At 38.0% G+C, this 21,984-nt stretch overlaps 1 protein-coding gene across 1 annotated transcript in view; it reads left to right on the top strand.

Moving 5' to 3' along the window:
• The window catches only part of hck (HCK proto-oncogene, Src family tyrosine kinase), a 35,638-nt gene extending 14,305 nt beyond the window's left edge, over positions 1-21,333 (top strand). The window contains exons 2-13 of the mRNA XM_022202841.2: positions 1,754-1,893; positions 6,095-6,128; positions 6,643-6,736; positions 6,874-6,969; positions 8,389-8,492; positions 10,552-10,701; positions 13,122-13,274; positions 13,361-13,543; positions 15,091-15,167; positions 16,661-16,814; positions 17,834-17,965; positions 18,749-21,333. Coding sequence (XP_022058533.1) covers positions 1,762-1,893; positions 6,095-6,128; positions 6,643-6,736; positions 6,874-6,969; positions 8,389-8,492; positions 10,552-10,701; positions 13,122-13,274; positions 13,361-13,543; positions 15,091-15,167; positions 16,661-16,814; positions 17,834-17,965; positions 18,749-18,951 — 1,512 coding nt within the window. The 5' untranslated portion in view covers positions 1,754-1,761 and the 3' untranslated portion in view covers positions 18,952-21,333. The remainder of the gene's footprint in view (positions 1-1,753; positions 1,894-6,094; positions 6,129-6,642; positions 6,737-6,873; positions 6,970-8,388; positions 8,493-10,551; positions 10,702-13,121; positions 13,275-13,360; positions 13,544-15,090; positions 15,168-16,660; positions 16,815-17,833; positions 17,966-18,748) is intronic.
• Positions 21,334-21,984: the final 651 nt, after the last annotated feature.

Below are 21,984 nucleotides of genomic sequence, written 5' to 3'. Positions count from 1 at the left end.
CAACAGTAAGTTAATATATTAGTTCACTGCTACTTTATTTGCTACACTCAGCTTATTTTAAACGTGAAGGCTGCATATTAAACTTCTTACATTCACACATAATACTCAAGAATTGCATTTAGGTCTGATACAAAATGAAGAATTTGCGGGAATCACTTCAGTTTTTTGTTTGTTTTTGGAAGTTGAAGTCAAATTATTGGTGCTAATTGAAAAACTGAATATTCTCTTAGATTAATTGATTCATCTGTGCTTCTATTAGCTGTGGTTCAGCTGTGTAAAACAAACTTGAAACTAGAAGCATATTTATGCATTTACAACAAAAACAACCAAATGTATTTAGGCTTTTGCCAGTGGGATTACTAACTTTCAGCTCAGCAGATGTATAGAAATAATACGTCTAAGTTAAGAACTTCATTGCCTGTAGAGAATATTGTTAGAAAAAAAAAATGCTGAAATTGTGACACTACATCAAAATAAATCTGAAACTCTGCACAGAACCTCCTCTGGAGCACGTTAACCATGCACCATCAGTTACCATGGCGATCAAGCTGTGCAGCATCAGTTACCGTGGTGATCTAGCAAGTTAAAAACTCTGACTTTAGGCTCAACAAGTCCCACTAGCCCACTGATCTCCTTTGCAGACTCCTTTGTTACCTTTAATACGTCATTACTGTCGTTGATTTGTTCCCCCAAACATATTAGTACAAGTCAGGGAAGCATCTACTGAATTTGCGTGCCAGATAGACACAAAAATAGCTCATTTTTTAGGTTAAAACAAGTTGAAACGGGTCATGGTTAGAAAAATGAAACATGTGGGTTAGATGTTGATTTTGTTGGTGTGGAACTGGAACAGCTGTGCTCCATGTTAAGTTCACATGTTGACCCATCCATCAACCCCAACCTCCTTTTTTAACTTTATGACGCTCTACTTCCTCCTTTGCTGAAGTAAAAATAATTATGGTTGCTAGAGTTCCTGTTCCAATAAAGCTTAATTATGGGTCCCAATATGCTGCTTGCGTGAACAACCTTTGAGTTTTATTGATTTATTTACTCAGTGTATGGGAGGAACAATTAAAGTTTGGTATTAACTCTCCAATTATTGATTGCAAATGTCAAATACAAGCATGATTATTACATATAGCATCAATATGGAAGGGAGCTAGGTTTATTTTCTCTCCTGGTGGTGTCTCTTTGTTATTTCAAAAGTCACCTAATAAATGAATTCTTTACTTATTATGTGTCAACAGAATAACTGGAACTAGTTCATAGCCAGTATAAGGACTTTTAGTGGCTCTCAACCAGGTTTATGTAACAAAAGCCTGAAAATATCATTTTATCGCCTTTTATGAGACAGGAATCTATTTTTCCAATATGTTTTATTGTATGTATCTATTGTATGATGTATGCTGCTGTGACATGGGAAATTCCCCTGGAAACGGGGAGTAATAAAGGATTATCTTATCTTATCTTATCTTATCTTATCTTATCTTATCTTATCTTATCTTAGCTTATCTTAGCTTATCTTATCTTATCTTATCTTATCTTATCTTATCTTATCTTATTATTTTGCACATTTAGTTTATGTTCAGTAATAAATCCCACCAAAACATACCAACTCTCTCTTTCACATCAAGCCACTCTGAGGTCTGGAGGCTTTGGTTTGGTTTGGCTGCTTTTACCATCCAAGTGTGTTTTATTCCTTCTCATGTCCACAGTTTTAACGTCTTGCTGTTTCTCTGTTGTCGTCCTGCAGAAGGCATCATGGGCTGTGTGGGCTCTAAGAAGGAGCAGGAGGCTCTCGGCAAAGGGACCGGTACCAATGAGCTGCTGAACCCAGCACAGACGGCCCACTACGTCAAAGATCCCACCGCGGGAAACCCTGGGAGCAAAGCTGTAAGCGGCAACGTGGTGATGGATAGAAATCTGAACAATCATTTACACCTTCCTTTCTTATAAAGTGTAATCTTTTCATTTCAGTTTAGTTTTATTTATATAGCTCCAATTTCAAACATCAGTCATTTCGGGGCACATTGCATTGTACTGTCAAGAATATTAAAAAGAGAAACTGGACAATTGAGCAGCACAGTGGCGAGAAGAAACCTCGGACAGAACCAGAACTAACTGTGAAGGATTATCCAGATCATACATAAGTCATGATTCCAGCTGGTCCCTGCTGTACTCAATTTCACCAGCTGTGGATAGAATATTGGTTTTTAGGCATATACAGTAGGGTATTAAAACCAGAGTTAGGGTTTAAAAACAGCCCCAACAAGACCAGCATAAACAGACATTATTGATCCTCCCAATGGTCAGGCTGCTAATGTTTAAGTTAATACATTAGTTCACTGCTACTTTTTTAACTGCGCTCAATGACTTATTTCTAATTATGTAATGAGTTTTAATTATTTCTCATTTAAACAGGATTCTCAAGAAGTGAATTTAGATCTGACACTATCCCATAATGAAGAATGTAATTCAAATTTTTGGTCAAGTTAAAGTGAAACTAATACTAATAATATTAATATTAATAAAAAAACTCAATATTCCCTTAGAAATACCAATAAACTAATTGATTTTCCAGTCTGTGTTCTATTATCTGCAGTACCAGCAGTGTAAAACAGACTTGTCAGGAAGTCAGGACCAAACATAGATGCATATTTATGCACTTAATACATTTAGGCTTTTATCACTGCATCAAAGATCCAAGCGAAGGAAACTCTGGGAGCAAAGCTGTAAGCAGCAACGTGGTGACGGAAAGAAGTCTGAACAATAGTTTACACCTTCCTTGTTTATATACTGTAGTGTAATCTTTTCATTAGCTCCAGTTCCCAACACAAGTCATTTCAGGGCACATCCCATTGTAAGATCAAGAATATTAAAAAGAAAAACCAAACAACTGAGCAGCACAGTGGTGAGAAGAAAGCTCTGACAGAGCCAGAACCAACTGAGAAGCATTATCCAGATTCTCTACTTTAAACAACAGCAAAATAAAAATACTCTTTAACAACTCGGAGTCAATTGAAGTATCGAAAACACTAGCTATATTACCCATATTACTATTAGAAATACTAAATATTACATACATATGAAGTATTTCTGATATATACCTAATACTGTTTGGTGCTTTATTCTAAGATAAGATAAGATTAAGACTTTGATCCCAAAAACATGTTATCTTTTCAAAAAAAATCAGAAAATAACACCATTTATGAGACCCAGAATTGTAAAAAACAGAAAAAAATCAGAGTCTTCGAAACAATCGCCGGTCATGTATGGTTCTATCAGGAAAAACAACCAAATGTGAGCTCAAAATTGTGCAATTTTGTCTAAATCTTTTACTATACATGTCTCATGTAAAAATTCCCCATAAATAAACCTTTTGTTCAAACCAGATTCTGGAAAAGTTTAAGAATTCTGTGATGCCTGATGCAAATATGAAGCCATCAGCAACTCAGCTGTGACCAACAGTCATGCAACAAAAATTCAGTAAAGATTTGGCTGAACTGCAGGATGTGTTCACACAAGTAACGAGTAAATCCTAAAATATTGACAGTATGCAGAGCCACTATTTTTTCCAGTGTTGGTAACTTCCATGGGAACATGGAAAAATGGTGTATGCATTGATTGTTATTTTCAATTTTTATAAAATAGAGAATCAAATAAATTTCTTTTTTTTGTAAATGATTTTTTTTTAGTGATTTATGGCATTCTAACTGTGTTAGAAAACGTTCCTGAGTTCTCTTTACGTCTAGTCATGGTTGCTCTGTTTCCATAGAAGTGCAGAAGTTTATATTGCTGCAAAAAATTAAACTACAGTGAGGAAAAAAAATAAAAGAAAAAACTGTGTGACTGTTGTAAGACAAGCTCTTTTTCACCTTTGTTTTATCTTTGCTTTCTTGAGGGGAAACCTGGTTAAATGTAGCTGTTTTGATCTTCCATCTGATGAAATGTTGATTTAATGCTTAAATTCTTGATCTAAAAGAAGAAATGTGATCTGAAAAGTAACTACAGCCTGCAGATTAATGTAGCAGAAAACAAAAATTAAATAGCATAGCATTATAACTGAAAATATGCTATTTTAGTCAATGCACACAATGCACCTGCAGAAGTGCCGTGACTTTAAATATAGAATGAGGAAGACTTCTGGTTGTAAAAGCAGAAACAAGAAAAATACAGCGGGGTGTGAAAGATAAAAGAGCACGCAGTTTGACCAGTTTTTTCCTCTTTGCAGGTAAAAGAGGATAGATTTGTGTTCATTAGTATTTGTGTGTTTTTGTACTGGTCAGTCTGATGTGTGGCCTGAGAGCAGCAGTAAGTCTGTGGTTCCTCTGGCCACTGCTTCCTGTGTGTTGACTGTAAAAACCTCTTTCACTCTTGGTGCAGAAAGAGGAAATGACAGAAGCAGAACCGGAGCGCTCACACAGGGGATTTAGAATCAAAAGTGTTAAGCAACATGTCTATTATCTCATTGACGTCCACGTCTACCGACTCTGTCTGTCTGGTGTCTGCTCAGCTTATTTTACCTCTGGAACTGTTAGAGTTAAAATAAGCTCTCAGTGTCAGCAACTGTTTCTGACATCAAGAGACACATAAAGTAAAGATAACTACAGACTGCTTATTTAGGTCTGACAAGACAAACTTCTTCCTTCTTCCCTTCTCTTCAAATGCTTCAATTCTGACTGAATTTTAGTCTTAACCCTCCTCTTAGGTTCATTTCTCAGGAACAGCAGTGATGTTTAATTATTCAAAAATGCCAAAAACTCAAAAATCCCAATAAACACTGTTCATATAATAATAATAATAATAATAATAATAACAAGAAAAGCACTCAGAGAGCACAGTACTGGCTGCTCAGGTGTTGTATGATTTCTGATGGATAAGTCCTGATAAGTCTGCAGTTGTGGATTTGTAGTAGGATCACAATCATGTGATCGGAAGCACACAGCCGATGTAGTGTTCACTTGTTGTCATGGTTACAGTGATGCCGTGCCGCTGTCTCGCAATGATACAGAAATCTTTAACAAATCCGTGGATCCAGACTATAAGCTGCATCACTGTCAAAATCTAATCACTTGGTCCTTGTGTCATTTATGACCTGTCCTGAAAATTTCGTCCAGACCCGTTTGTCCGTTTTTGAGTAATGTTGTGACCAGACAGACAGACAGACAGGCAGACAGACAGACAGACGGAAGGACAAACACACAATGATTGCCGCATAACTCCACCGTGTTGTTTGGCGGAGTAAATAATAATACATATTATTTATTTATAAGTGCCTATAGGTAAGGAAACACAGAATGACAAAAATGAGACACAAAATGACAAAAGAACAATGAGCAAAATCTGGTATTTTACTTACTGACCAAAACAGTTTGTCATGGTCTAGAAATTATTTTAAATTTATAGTTTTGCAAATGTACAACTTGCAGTTAATGTCTTCTCTGGAATTTTTACATTTTACAAAGTCGTCCCATGGGCCGCATGTTTGATGCCCTACAGTACCTGGCTAATGTAAAACTAACTAAAACCCCTACAAAAATACCCAACAAATTCAAGCATCCCCTTTGAGAAAGCCTTTTATTTAAGTTATTTGAACTTTATGTGGATTGTTTGTTTCAAAAAACTGCTAGAAAGTTGAAAATACGTCTTTTTTTCAGTTTTTAAAGTTTCTGGGTCTGATAAATGGTGTAATTTCTGCAATGTTTCTGAAATTAACATCCAAATTCATTTAAAAAAATCATTAAAATTCAATTGTTTGCATGTTTTGTTGCTTTGAGGCTTAAATGAGAAGGCTTGGTAAACCGAGTCAGCCACTGACTAAAGTTAAAGATTAATCAAAAATGCACTAAATATTTCTACCGAGGACGAAAACAGAGTTAATATTTGTCTTAAATTTTCATGTAACCAGGAATATGACTCCACAGGAATCCTGCTTCCTGTGAGCTTAGTGTTTTCATGGTTGTGCTTTGTTTTCAGGGCATTCACTAGAAGGAAGAAGCTCAAAAATGACTAATGAGGCTTTGAAAGAAGGTTTTCTTAACTGTTATTTCAAGAATCAACACCTTCATGTGTCTTTCTGTCTTTGTCTCCTTAGGCCAAAATGCTTTCCAATGCCAACTCTTCAGACGGTGAGTTTATTTACTCAATTCTTCTGTATTAGAGATTGATTTTGCACCTTTTTTTTAAGCCAGCCATAAAATAAAGCACCAAGTTTAGTCAATTACAAATATATTTCTAATCTGCTGTCAACACCCTCGTGCAATATGTCATTTTCAAAAGCACGAGAAACCGGTTAGAGGCACAAAAACAAAGCTCGAGAGAGGAAAAGCGTGCAGTGTGGGTGCAGACGATAGCCCCTCTCACCACACAGGCTTCAGCTCACAGTAGACCCGCCCTGCTGCTATTATTATCCTGCATATGAGGAAGTCACATAGTCAAAGTACGTATGGGGAACCCAGCGTTAGTAACAAAGATAAGCTCTGTTCACTCCCTTAATGCAGTGGAAAAAAAAACCAACACACTCAGTCACATAACATTAAATATTTGAGTATTTCTTTACATGCTGGTCATTGTCACGTGACAATGCACAAATGGACATGTCAATAAGAGTCTTTTTTTTATGCTTTCTTTTGTTTTGTGCAGGAGAGAGCATTGCCATGGCGCTGTACGACTACGAGGCCATTCACGAAGGAGACCTCGGCTTCAAAAAGGGCGACAAGCTCAAAATCTTAGAGGAGTACGTCGAGTTTGATCAGCGACAAAATAACACATTTATTCTCGGCTGTTTCACTTTTAGTCCCAATTTAGTCCGTGAATATGTGACACTTGTGGTTTATAGTGTTTGTGTTGTTTGTGTGTCTTCGCTTTCTGTAGGTCGGGCGAGTGGTGGAGAGCCATGTTAATCAGCACAGGCAAGGAAGGCTACATCCCCAGTAATTATGTAGCCAAAGATACTCTGGAAGCGGAAGAGTGAGTGGAATAAAAACACATTTACAGTCTAGAACAAAAGTTTACATACATGTAAAGACCATATATGTATCATGGCAGTCTTGAGTTTCCAATGACACCTAAAACTCTTAAATGTTTATGAAGGAATCATTGAAACACGTGAATCTTTGTGACAAAAAAACAACAACTATTTACTTATAACAGGTCTTCTGGAAATATGACAGCATCTGTTGGGTCAAAAATGTACATACAAGAACTTGAATGATCAGTTTTGGTATTGCAGACAGTCTTGGTCTTGGACTAATTTTGGTTTGGTTTCGGTCGTGTCTTTATATTGGTTTATGACATTTTTTAGGACTATTTTTGGACTATTTCTAAAACAGTTTCAGTTTTGGATTTGAACTGAGTTCAGACTGTATTCTGACTGGTTCTGAAAATTGTTTGCACTGGCTTAGGTTTGATTTTGACTTTTGATTTACAACTTTTTAGGACTGGTTTCTGACTGTCTTTAGTCCGTCTTTTTTTTAAACCCAAGAATACCAAACCTACTAGGAAGCATGGTGGTGGCAGTATCATGCTCTGTGGAACTGGAGCTTTACACAAAGTAAATGGAATAATGAAGACGTGGGATTGCCTCCACATTCGTCAGAAAACCTGAAATCATCAGCAGAAGGTTGATTTTGAACACAGTTTGGTGTTTCAACAAGACAATGATCCAAACACACATCAGACGTGGTAAAGAAATAGAAATAGACTAGAATGACTAGAATAGAAATAGACCAGAATGACGGTTTTAGACTGGTCTCCCCAAAGTCCTGACTTAAACCCATTGAGAACCAACAAGTCTGTGTCATAAATCCAACAAATTTAGTGTAAATGCACCAATTCTGTTTAGAGGAGGGTCAAAGATAAACCAGAAATTTGTGGACGGAAACCAGGGGCACCTAAATGAGGTTAACATGACTAATGCACATTTAACCATATATAAGCATTTCTGTCTGTATATTTTCGACCCAGCAGAATTTGTCACATTTCCAGAAAACCTTTAATAAATCCATGAAATACGATTGTTTTTTGTGACAAAGACACATGTGAAACATCAGAGTTATAGGAATCTCAAGACTGTCATGATATACATGATCTTTACAAGTGTATGGAAGCTAAAGTCCACAGCTGCATCTGGATTAGTGGTGTAAACTGTGGTTTTTGATTCATGAGAAGCTGTCAGAAGGGATCACATTACATTTGTTTACACTATTGGTATCATTTCTAGTAGTAGTGGTGTATTTTACCTAGTAGTAGTAGCAGTAGTATCACATGCTGGGTTTAGGTGGCACCTTCTGTAGTGGAAATGAGCGAGGAAGCAGAGCACGATATGAGTGGGACATGAGGAGCCGTTGAGACGTTTCGCTGCTGACGGATCTGTTTCCTGTTGTTCAGATGGTTCTTTAAGGGCGTCAGCAGGAAAGATGCTGAGCGGCAGCTGCTTGCCCCTGGGAACAAAATGGGATCCTTCATGATCCGAGACAGTGAGACCACCAAGGGTGAGTCAAGAAACAGTCAAAAACACACTCTCTGTTTTTCGTCTTGGGGCAGTTTGAGCAGTCATAAAGGGCAATGAGTAACCAGATCAAGCACATTACTACAGGCTGCTTAGGTTATGAGATTAGTGACTTCAACCCACACACATTTTTAGTCACTGTAGGCTCATTTTTTACCAGCAGTAAAAAGTCCTGCACCTCTATGGAAACAGCACAGCCATGACGAGAAGCAGAGTAAACTTAGAAATGTTTTCTGTTCAATATGATAAAGTTAGAAATCCTATAATATATACTTATATATATATATATATATATATAGAGAGAGAGAGAGAGAGAGAGGGAGGGAGAGAGAGAGAGAGGGAGAGAGAGAGAGAGAGAGAGAGATCTTGTCTCCTTTCCACTATGTGTAAACACAGCCTGCAGTTCAACCTAATTCAGCTAAAAACTCACAGAATTTTTGTCACATGACTGTTGGTCACACCTGAGTCACTAATGGCTTCTTAAATCTTTAGTTTTTTACAGACTTTAGCGAAAGTAAATGGTTAATTTTTGACATTGTTTTGTAAAAAATGTAGAATAAAATGATTCTGATGAAGTACCATGATTATAAGCTTAGATTTGGTTAGGTTTTCTTGACTAAATAGCTTGTCACAGATGAATAGTTAAAAAAATGTAAATGATTCTCTCTCTTTTTTACAATTTCTGGGTTTGATAAATAATGTAAATTTGGAAATTTTAAAAAAAAGCGAACATGAATTTAAACTCACCAGCATTTTCGTCTTCAGAATATTAATGTTATTAACTTTCCTTTAAAGCTGCTCTTATAGGTTTCTGCTCATAATATCAACTTCTCTGAGAATTACATCCAGGCTCTGCGGTTCTCAATGGCTGTAGAAGCTTTTTGAGCATCTTTGAAGTCACTGCATTGGGTTTACAGGCTGCAACTTCAATATTTTGGTTGATCTCATGAGCATCTGTTCCAGTTGTAGCTGTTTTAACACAAAAAACAGATTCATGATTTCTACACTATTAGCCAAGTTTGTGACCAACTGGTGAACATAGAGAGTCACAAAGCTAAAAGAGAGTTTCTCAAGACCTGTTGCAGAGTTAAAAGGACAGTGACTAATATCCTTATTTTGGTCAGGTTATCAGAGACTTGACCAAAAATAAATGCTGCTCAGTGTCTGCTGAACATGTGAATAAGTCATTTTTTGGTGACACATTAGACAAAATTAGCTTAAAACCGCAAAGTGGCCATGGTGTGTTCACAGCTTCTCCAAGTGACCAAAAGTGAATGTTTCTCTCAATGAATTCATAAATTAGAACGTGAATATGGGTCAGATACTTCAAATAAGTAGTTTATAGGGACTCTAGTCCTGTTTTATACATGTTCTGTTTATTCGTCATTTGAAGTTTTGTTCAGCTGATGAAAGCAGTTGTCTTCTGTGGCTTTCTGAAGGTAGATTATGTCTTCAAGGTTTAGGCTTGCAAGCTACACTACCATTCAAAAGTTTGGGGTCATTTAGAAATGTTCATATTTTTTGAAAGGAAAGTTGTTTTTTCAGTGAAGATGAATCAGAAATCCAGTCCAGACATCGATAATGTGGTAAATGACTATTCCAGCTGAAAACAGCTGATTTTTAATGGAATATCTCCATAGGGGTACAGAGGAACATTTCCAGCAACCATCACTCCTGTGTTCTAATGCTACATTGTGTTAGCTAATGGTGTTGAAAGGCTGATTGATGATTAGAAAACCCTTGTGCAGTTATGCTAGCACATGAATAAAAGTGTGAGTTTTCGTGGAAAACATGAAATTGTCTGGGTGATACCAAACTTTTGAATGTTTAAATCTAATAATCTTTAAATGCCCTATGTTGGTCTACAGGTCCAAAAGCTTTTCTACATCTTTGAGAGACACTGGACACCTGTAACTTCCTAACATAAACAATGTTAGACTTTTAAAATGCTGAATCTTGTAAAAAATATAAGCTGGTCTCAGCATTTAGAAATCCCCCGTGAATGAAATGAGAACTGCTGTTTTGTTTCTGTTTCACCACAGGCAGCTACTCCCTGTCTGTCCGGGACAGCGATGCTCAGTCCGGCGACACAGTCAAACATTATAAGATCCGTACGCTGGACAACGGAGGATTCTACATCTCACCTCGCATTACCTTCAGCACCCTGCAGGAGCTGGTCAGCCATTACAAGAGTGAGTTATGACTAGAAAAGTTCTTTTCAGTATTCATGTAGTATTCCTGAAATGATTGTCAAGAAATTCTCAGTAATCTTTAAGGCGAAATCTTGTGCAATTTGGACTGATTTAATGGTAACTTCAGCTATGTTCCATCACCAAACTCATATTATTCTCATAGTGGTGCACAGCGCTCTCTGCTGGCCAACTTTAGTACCTCAGATAGATAGACTATCAGGGTAAACAGATTGAAGGACAGATTGCATTGCTCTCTAATTAGTACCAGCACCAACATTGTCCACGCAAACAGAAACACGTTAACTCGGACAACTAGATGTTGTGAACAAAAGTTTACATACACTTGTAAAGATCGTGTATTTCATGGCCGTTAATAACTCAAAAATTTCAATGACGGAATCACTAAAACACATGCATCTTTGTGACACAAAAAAAAACATTTATTTATTATAGGTCTCCTGAAAATATGACAATCTGCTGGGTCAAAAATATACAGACAGCAAATCGAATTATGTAGACAGTTATGTTACTCAAATTTTCTCAGTAGCATGGCCTCTTAAATTCTCCTGGGTGATTACGATTGACTACAGCTGCTGACTCCTCTGAGCCAATTTAAATGAAACCCATTAGATCCACTTATTAGATTCAGTCACTACAGTGGAAAGTCTGAGGAGCTTAGCACAGATCTGAAAAGGGTTAGGGTTAGGGTTTGGGTTAGAGGGTGAGGTGAGGGCTGAGAGACCATTGGTCAGGATGGTCAAGAGTCAACCAAGAATCAGAAAAAAGCAGATCTCAATGAATGAGAAGCTGCTGGAACACAGCTGTCAGTGTCCATAGTGTTTTACATCAACATGAACTGAGAGGATCCATGAAGAAGGAAGTTCTTCCTCTAGAAGCAGAACCTTAAAGCTCCACTCAAGTCTGCTGCTGATCACATGGACAAAGAAAAAACCTTCTGGAGGAAAATTCTGTGGTCAGATAGAACAAAAGCTGATCAGAAATCTGTTTTGAGGGCAGAAGGTGAGGCCTTAAAAGAAAACCAAACCTGCTACCAAGCGTGGTGGTGGCAGTATCATGCTCTGTTTGGAACTGGAGCTTTACACAAAGTGAATGAAATAGTGAAGAAGGAGAATAAAAATTTAAAATCAGTCAGAAGGTTGATCTTGGACACAGTTTAATGTTTCAATAAGACAATGAGCCCAAACCTGTCACGAGCTGAGCTGGTGGACCTGAGCAGAAAACCACACTACCAGGGCTGGCTGAATGCAAGGGGTTTATTATTTGGGGGTGAGAATGGTGGCTAGGTGGGGGGAAAACCAGGGTGTAGGAGCGGGGAGTTCCGGGCAGGAGTGGGGGTCCAGGCAGGAGTGGGGGTCCAGGCAGGAGTGGGGGGTCCAGGCAGGAGTGGGGGTCCAGGCAGGAGTGGGGGGTCCAGGCAGGAGTGGGGGGTCCAGGCAGGAGTGGGGGGTCCAGGCAGGAGTGGGGGTCCAGGCAGGAGTGGGGGGTCCAGGCAGGAGTGGGGGTTCCAGGCAGGAGTGGGGGTTCCCGGGCAGCCGAACTGAACGAAAGCAGGAGAAAAACAATGTCAAAAAACACGGCAGAACTCAAAACAGAAAATGCTGAAGGCGGCTAGAGAGCAAACCGAACTGCATGGTTCTTTGTTCAATACTCTGGCAGGGAGTGGAAGGCTGAGCCGGTCTTTATTGCAGAGGTGAGTCATTAGTGAGATGATTGTCAGCTGCCCGGGAGACGTGGAGATAGTTGATTGCCTGAGTGGAGTCAGCTGGAGAAGCTAGACTCCACTCAGGCACCGAGCTGTAGAGGAAAGACAGGACAGAGGAGCAGATGAAAGATAGGCAGGCCAGGCAGGGCAGAGGAACAGATGAGACAGGCGGGGCAGAGGAGTGGATGAGGGACAGGCAGGGCAGAGGAAACAGGAGAGGGGGAGAAAAGCAGATGGGAAAAGGGGTATTTGGGGATGTCAGGTGGGAAGGATGGAGGTGAGGAGGGAGCCCTGACAAAACCCATCAAATGTGGTAAAGAAATGGTTCAATCAGGCTAGAATGAAGATTTTAGACTGGTGATTTCTTCCTCTTTAGGAACCTGTGGACTGTATCATCACAGAAGCACGTCTGTGTCAGAAAGACAACAAATTCACTTTACCTGTACCAAATCTGTAAAGGGGGGTGAAAGATACAACTAAAAGTCATGGATGGAAACCCAAAGTTCCTATTTGAGGGGGAAACTGTCAAAAGACAATTAACCAGTAATTAGAGTTGTTCTATGTATATTTTTGACCAAGCAGGACACCGAGACTTCAGAGTTATAGGAGTTATTGGAAACTAAAAACTGCAAACTATTGTCCATGATTGTCAATCCAGAAAAAATCAAATCATGACATTTTATTCTGTTACATTCAGAGCAGGGAGATGGCCTCTGCCAATCCTTGACTAACCCGTGCTTGAGCCCGAAACCTGAGAAACCATGGGAGAAGGACGCCTGGGAAATCCCGAGATCTTCACTCAAGCTGGAGAAGAGGCTTGGTGCAGGGCAGTTCGGAGAAGTCTGGATGGGTGAGATGAATCATTGCAGAATCCAGTTGGTGATGGAGATGATAAAACCAACACCTGCTAATCATAGCTACTGCTTTTGTTTGAAGCCACATACAATAAGCACACCAAGGTGGCGGTAAAGACCATGAAGCCAGGCAGTATGTCAGTGGAGGCCTTCATGATGGAGGCCAACCTGATGAAGACTCTGCAGCATGACAAGCTGGTTCGACTGAACGCTGTGGTGACCAAGGAGGAGCCGATCTACATCATCACTGAGTTTATGGAGAAAGGTGAGCATCTGTTTGTGTTTATATGTGCAGGTTAAATACACTGCCTGTCCAAAAAACAAAGTTGCCGCCTGGATAAAACTAAGCTGCTAACAACTTTTTTAACCTTAACTGATGCAGTGAGCAGCTTCTCATTTTTTAAACAACCATGTTAGAAGACATATCCTGTGTCATTGAAAAGATGTTAATCTGTCTCAGAAGGGTCAAATTATTGGCCTGCATCAAGCGAAGAAAACAACTACAGAGATTTCTGAAACTACTGAAATCAGGTTAAGAACCGTCCAACGCATTATTAAAACCTGAAGGAGAGTGGAGAACCATCATCTCTGAGGAACAAATGTGGTCGGAACAAACTCTTAGATGATCGTAAGAAATCAACAGCAGAACTCACGGTTATGTTTAATAGTGAAAGTAAGAGCATTTCCACATGTACATTGCAATGGGAACTCCAGGGATTGAAAAAAAAAAAAAGGAACTCCAGGGATTGAGACTAAACAGCTGTAGCTCTAAGAAAACCACTGATCAGTGAAGCTAATTATAGAAAAAAGGCTTCAATTTGCTAGGTAGCATAAAGATTGGAGTCTGGAGCAATGGAAGAAGGTCATATGGTCTGATGGGTCCAGATTTAACCTGTTCCAAAGTAATGAGGGCATCAGGGTAAGAAGAGAGGTAGATGAAGTGATGAACTCATCATGGCTAGTGTCTACCAGCCTGTGGGGGTTAGAGTTATGATCTGGGGTTGGTCAGGTTCAGCAACGTTATGTTCCCAAAGAATGAGGTCAGCTGATACCTGAAGATACTGAATGACCAGGTCTTTACATCAGTGGAGTTTTTCTTCCCTGATGACATGTTCCAAGATGATGATGCCAGGATTCATGGGGCTCACACTGAGAATGAGTGGATCAGGGAGTATGAGACATCATTTTCACATATGGATTGGCTTCTACAGAGTCCAGACCTCAGCCCCACTGAAAATCTTTGGGATGTTCTGGAGAAGACTTTGTGCAGCGGTCCGATTCTTCCATCATCAATAAAAGATCCTGGCAGAAAATTAATCCAACTCTGGACAGAAAAAAATGCTGTGCAGAAGTTTTTCAAAATAGTATCAATGTGTGTCATTCTGAGAGCTAAAGGAGGTCAAATTAAATATTAAAATGTGCAAGTTTTTTTTTTAAACAGGCAGTGTATACATGCAGAGAACTTTTGCACAGTTACTGTTTTCTTGATTATGAAAGTCAGTCATTGCTGCACTTTGAGGAGCTGCTTTAAGTTTGTCCCAAGAAATATTACTTTTCTTTGTGTATGAATTTGACAGGTTTGTGTAAAGATGACAAAATAGCTCAACTAATAAACAAAAACTTTCTCATTTTCTTTTTTCTTTTTCTTTTTTTTAACAGATTATTAGCTTAACTTAATGGATTATGTTTAATATGGTTAGTTGAAATAAAATAGCTAAAACATATGAAATAGATTAAATTATTGAATGAAGGTTAACTTTCAACCCCAAGCAGTTTTTTGTGTTTGTTAATGGATTTTGTCTGTTCCTACAGGTAGTTTATTAGACTTTATAAAGAGTGATGAAGGAAATCGCGTCCAGCTTCCAAAGCTCATCGACTTCTCTGCTCAGGTGAGATTTATTCAGTCATTTATTCCACTGACAGCAGATCCACTGGTTGTTTGGTTTTAAATAAATCTGTCATATTATGAGAACAGTAAAATGATGACTACTGTTTAAAGGGTGTCCACCAGTGATTATCCTCAGAGTCATGTGATGTTATTGTTTTTCAGTCATTAAAGCATTAGAAGTGTTGAACAAGTTACATTTTTGCCTGCTCTGACGTTGGCCAATCTGCCTTGCTTTTAAAAAGCCTGGAGCCTCATAAATATAAATATAAATATAAGAACCTCAACAACACTAACCACAAAAATAATAATAATAGCAATAATAACAACATTAATAACAACAATGATAGCAACAACAACAATAATAATAATAACAATAATAATAATAATAATAAAAACAAAATAATAATAATAATAACAATAATAACGACAACAACTGCAACAACAGCAATGATAACAACAACAATAGTAACAATAATAACAACAAAATAATAATAATAACAATAATAATGACAACAACTGCAATAACAACAATGATAATAACAAGAATAATAACAACAATAACAATAACAACAACAGTATTAATAACCATGATAATAACAACAATAACAATGATAACAACAATGATAATAACACTAACAATCACAGTAACAACAACAATAATAATAACAACGATAATGACAACGGCAATAATAATGACAATAATAATAATGATAACAACAACAACAACAACAAAATTGATAGTAACAACAATAATAACAACAACAATAACAACTATGATCAAAACAACAATAATAACCACAATAATAATGTAACGACCACGATACTAGCAACAACAATAACTTTTTTCTATAATATCTGAAAAACAGAGTTTACGACGTGGTTTACAGACAGCGCATGAGAAAAGAAGGATAATAAGGAAGATTAAAACAACAAAAATAGAAATTGAAGAACACAAGGTCTGTCAGTTCAAACGGAAAGAGAAAGACCAAAGAAATACAAGTTAAACGTGGTGAAAGATGTTCAGAATGAATCAATACAACAACACCAGATAAATAAAATACTAAAATAATCAAAAATTCCATATCAAATTATGGAAATCGAACAAGTGGAATGAAAGAAAATTAGAAGGTAAAACAATAAAGACCAGGCCAGAAGTAATACTAATAATGATAGCAAATAGAATAAATACATAAATAAGTAAATCAATACATATGAATGAGTTTGCAAGATAATAAGGCAGTTAGCCGTCTGTTTGTCAAGCAAAGAGGAAAGTGAAGAGAAAAGAGGTTAAATGTTTTGATTCAGTTCTACTATGACTGACAGTTAAATTATTCATCAGATAGAAGAGAGATCTTATCCTGCACTAACATAAAGGAGCTGAGCAGAAAAAGTACACATGAATAAGTTCTCATGTTGTAGCGACACATCCAAGCATTTCACGGCCACTCATATCCACTGTTGTAAACCATGTTATACTGAACTGTTTGTGTCCAGATTGCAGAGGGGATGGCTTACATTGAGCAGAGGAACTACATCCACAGAGACCTGAGAGCCGCCAACATCCTCGTCAATAAGGCCTTAGTGTGCAAAATCGCTGACTTTGGTCTCGCTCGAATCATCGAAGACAACGAGTACACGGCCAGAGAAGGTACGACCAAGTGTTTACCGTCACATGTTGTGTAGCCAGGTGGTGTCAGAAAGAGGGTTTCAAGAAAAAGGGATAACTGACTGGTTGGTTTTAAGCTACATGTACATGTAAATAGAAAGAAAAAGAAAACTACAGCAGTTCTAGATAAATAAGGATACCTAAACGGACAGCAGCAGTGGTTGCAAAGTGCACTGTTCATTATTGTAAACCTCGGATTGAACAAAGTGAATATGGCAGTAAAAGGAGAGTATTTGACGTTTCAAACCAAGATTTCAAACATACTATTTTAAATATCAAGATTTTTCAAAAAAAGAAAAAGTTTCAAGTTAATCAGAGATGGTCGAGCAGAAACTCCCTGATGATTTAAAATGGAATAATTTGATTACAACATGAGATACAAAGCAGGCAGAGAGTGAAGATGACAGTCATGGAGCTAAATGACTAAATTCTCGATTACAGTGTCATTATTTTAACTGCATTGTTTTCCAACTTTATTTATAGAACATTTTGAATGTTTTAGACAGACAGTGTGATTTACAGGACAAGGTATAAAAATATTGAAAAAGCATTGATTGTCACATCTGAATGTCAGCACCCTATCTCACCCACTACCAGGCCAAATGCTCAGAACACAAAAAAGAAAAAGGAGAAAAATTAATGAAAAAGAACAATTCTATACTAGAAAATAAGCAAATAGATTTGAAAATAACTATAGTAAATAAAGAAAAGTTAAATAAAGAAAACAAAGAAGACAAAGGGGGGATAAGATAAATAATATTAAATAAAATGAATATTTTAAAAATAAGGAAATAATTACACGTATCAATCTACCAGCTCAGATGAAAAATCTAGTTAATGTATATAGTTCAGAAAAGGATCCAAAGTAACGTGAAATGATTTCACTGACCCTCGTAGTGAAAATCTGAGTGTTTCAAGTTTCAACTTATAAAGCACCTCATGGACCCAATGGGAATGTGACGGGGATTTTAACTGCATTTTCAATTTTCTGCAACAAACAGGAGCTAAGTTCCCCATCAAATGGACGGCCCCTGAAGCCATCAACTACGGCTCCTTCACAATCAAATCTGACGTCTGGTCTTTCGGCATCCTGCTGACTGAGATCATCAGCTATGGACGAACACCTTACCCAGGTAAAACAAAACAACAAATGTCATTGTGGAACTTTCCACTTACAATCAGTAGGAACAGGTTTGTTCAAGTTGTCCTGTGGTTTGAAGTTGGATTCTGAAACTAATATTTACAGTTCTCATTTCTATTCAGTTTTATCGAGTCAAATTTTGAATTTTGTTGAAACTCTCAGCTGTAATTTGTGTTTCGTGGTAATTACTTCGCCAAGGAACATGATGGAGTTATGTGACGATCAACGTTGGTTTATCTGTCTGTCTGTCTGTCTGTCTGTCTGTTAGCAACATTACTGAAAAACAGACTGACGGATTTAGATGAAAATTTCAGGGAAGGTCAGAAATGACACAAGGACCAAGTAATTAGATAATAAGCATGCTAACATTTAATAACACTAAAAACACTAACAGAGCGCAGTACTCTGCCAAGGCTACTCAGTTGTTGTATGATTTTCAATGGATGAAATCTTTAGACAATTTGTGATCCACAGTGGTTGATTGAATTGGCCTCTCTGTTCTGAAAGGTTTGGAGGGGACTGTATATTGGCACACTTAATAATAGAAAAAAAAGTTAAATATAAGCCTCAATAATCAGTCGATATCTACTTAAAACTCCAAATATCAACTTCCGGGTGGTGCCAAAGAGGAAGTTAGGGGGTCACCAAAATCAGAAGGAAAATCTGAGACCAACTGCTAAACAAATAGTCAACTCATGAAAAGCTTCTCCTTGATTGTTAAGTCAGTCTGGTTCTGCAGCCTCTTTCAGCTCGGCCATGTGTTGCTGTTTTTCAGGGATGACCAACCCAGAAGTGATCCGCTCCCTGGAGAAGGGCTACCGGATGCAGCGCCTGGACAGCTGTCCCACCGAACTCTATGAAATCATGCTGGAGTGCTGGAAGAACAAGCCCGAGGACCGACCCACTTTCGATTACCTGCAGAGTGTCCTGGAGGATTTCTACACGGCCACAGAGAGCCAATATCAGCAGCAGCCATGAGGCTTCTGCTACAGCGATGTTCCATTAATACGAACTGTAGCAGGAAGGCCAGTTTCTACAAGCAGTCGTGCAGTTCAGAGCACACATATGTTGTGTCTTTATTATCTGTCTCTCTTATTTCAATACTCTTATCACATAGGGGCTGTACACAGGTTATTGGTGGGTGGAACTGATGTTTTGTCAGAGCTTAATATTCTCTTTGGGTGCCCTTCCTTTGAATGAGGACATTTTAACCGTCTGAATCCAACCAGTTTCTACAAGTTCTTCTTTTTTTCACTGCAATATAAAGTCTTGCACCTCTATGGAAACAGCACAGTCATGGCTAGAAGGAGATCATAATGAAAAATGTCTTCTTTGCCGTTTTAATTTCAGAAATCATAAAGGATACTTTAGGCTGCATATTGGTTTGGTGGTTAGCATTGTGGCCTTGCAGCTAGAAGATCCCCGGTTTGTGTTCTGGCTTTCCCGGGATCTTTCTGCATGGAGTTTGCATGTTCTCCCCGTACATGTGTGGGTTTTCTCTGGGTTCTCTTACTTCCTCCCACAGTCCAAAACATGCTGAGGATAATTGGTAACTCTAAATTGTATGTAGGTGTGAACGTGAGTGTGATTGTTTGCCTCCATGTGTAGCCCTGAGATAGACTGGTGACCTGTCCACAGTGTCCCCTCACTTCACCCTAAGTCAGCCTGGATAGACTCCAGGCCCCCTGCCACCCTAATGAGGAAAAAGCGGTGTCTAGATAATGGATGGATGGGTAATAGGACAATTGCATGTGCATGTGTGTATATGAGAACAGTGGGATAGCTTATTTGGTGTCTATCAAATTGCATAAAGCAGAAAACATGTGACCTAACATCTAAAACATGTCTCTGGAGGATGCCCAGGTAGCTCAATAGGTTGAGTGGGCGATCCATAAATTGGGGCTATAGTTCCCATGCAGCCGTCATGTGTTCAAGTCCTACCCATGGCCCTTTGCTGCAGGTCGATCCCCCAGTCTTCTCCCCACTTTCTTGTCTTCCTCTCACTGTGACCGGCAAATAAAGCTGCAAAAAGACTAAAAAAAAGCATGTCTCTAACTAGAGATAATTTGTCGACTTCAATTTTGAGTTTTGCAGCTGAGGGGTATTTTGCAGGACTGTGCCGGCAACATTCTTCTGTCACTATGTGCAAGTGTGGCTGGAAAAAGAAATGCTTATTCATAGGGACGAAACACTCGCCTAGGACCTCTAACAAATTTGCAGGTGGAGACAGGATTTTAGATTTTCCCTAAATAAAATAAGAATATATCCACTTTTGCCCCCAACTATAGCTTGTGTGCAGTCCCTAACATGCTTTAAAAGTGTTCTATATGCAGTACATGTACTGTAAAAGCATTTCCCTGAACACAATATTCACAGACAGCTGATTGTAGGTCACCTGGATTTCAGTAGTTCTGCTCCATCACACATTGTGCAGATTTCAACCACAACACAGATGCTCACGGTGAAACGAGAGCTCCGGTTAGACTCACAACTCACCAAGAAACAGGATTGTCAACTGACCCTGTGTGCAGGAATTCACATTTTGAAAGGAAAGCAGGTGTCGTTAATTTTACAGATTGCAACATATAGGCCTGATTATGCTTAAATCCTCTTCTATTTATATTCCAGAGATGTTTTCTATGATGCTGTGGCTTGTTTCAGAATTCCTCCTCCATAGTGCCTTCTGCAGCAGTTTTCTATTTCTTCCAGATTTAACATGTACAATATATTCTATATGATCTGTATATACGCTGATACACATGAAGAGATGCAAGTATTCAGGGTCTTTAATTAATAATGCTTGTTGATTCTTACATGTCTTTCATTTATTACTTAAATTATTGAAATAAACAGTGAAAAGGTACATCTTAAAACATGTATTTCTGAGAATAGAACAGCTCGTTGTCTTCCTACAAGTAAAAGCTTTTTCTATCTTTTTATTTAGTAAGCCGCATTTTTTAAAAACTCGGTTTGAAAAATGTTTTTTCTAAAAAGTTGGAAATAGTTTAACAGTTAATGCACAACAGACAAAAAATCCCATAGTAAAAACAATGTAATATTGATGACTTTGAGTGAAATAGTTTCAGTTTGTTTATTGGACAGAAATCCTAAAATTTCAAAGCTGGTGTTAGACTTTAGGATTTCACTTTTTATCATTTTAGAAAAAAAACTGTGAGATTTCTTCTCCCATGAACTGGTTTGTGTGAATCATTACTCCGCTCTGTATAGGCTCATATTAAGAGGGTTAAGAATATTTTTATGTTTTTCTTCATCAATATAAAACCAGCAGCATATTTTGTGAGATGCTTTATTCAGTGCAAATGTCATGAAAAATGTTTCAATAAATTGTTTAAGAAAATACCCATACGTGTCTTTATTATTATATATATCTGCAACTCATATACACACGTGGACAAAATTGTTGGTACCCCTCAGTTAAAGAAGGAAAAACCCACAATTCTCACTGAAATCACTTGAAACTCACAAAAGTAACAATAAATAAAAATTTATTGAAAATTAAATAATCAAAATCAGCCATCACTTTTGAATTGTTGATTAACATAATTATTAAAAAAAAAAAACTAATGAAATAGGGCTGGACAAAAATGATGGTACCCATAACTTAATATTTTGTTGCACAACCTTTTGAGGCAATCACTGCAATTAAACGATTTCTGTATTTGTCAATGAGCGTTCTGCAGCTGTCAACAGGTATTTTGGCCCACTCCTCATGAGCAAACAGCTCCAGTTGTCTCAGGTTTGATGGGTGTCTTCTCCAAATGGCATGTTTCAGCTCCTTCCACATATGTTCAATGGGATTCAGATCTGGGCTCATAGAAGGCCACTTTAGAATAGTCCAACGCTTTTCTCTCAGCCATTCTTGGGTGTTTTTGGCGGTGTGTTTTGGATCGTTGTCCTGTTGGAAGACCCATGACCTGCGACTGAGACCAAGCTTTCTGACACTAGGCAGCACATTTCTCTCCAGAATGCCTTGATAGTCTTCAGATTTCA

This window comes from Acanthochromis polyacanthus, chromosome 6 (assembly GCF_021347895.1).
Source record: "Acanthochromis polyacanthus isolate Apoly-LR-REF ecotype Palm Island chromosome 6, KAUST_Apoly_ChrSc, whole genome shotgun sequence".
Classification (NCBI taxonomy): Eukaryota; Metazoa; Chordata; class Actinopteri; family Pomacentridae; genus Acanthochromis; species Acanthochromis polyacanthus.
Note: the sequence above shows the minus strand (reverse complement) of the source record. Positions and strands in the feature narration are given on the sequence as shown.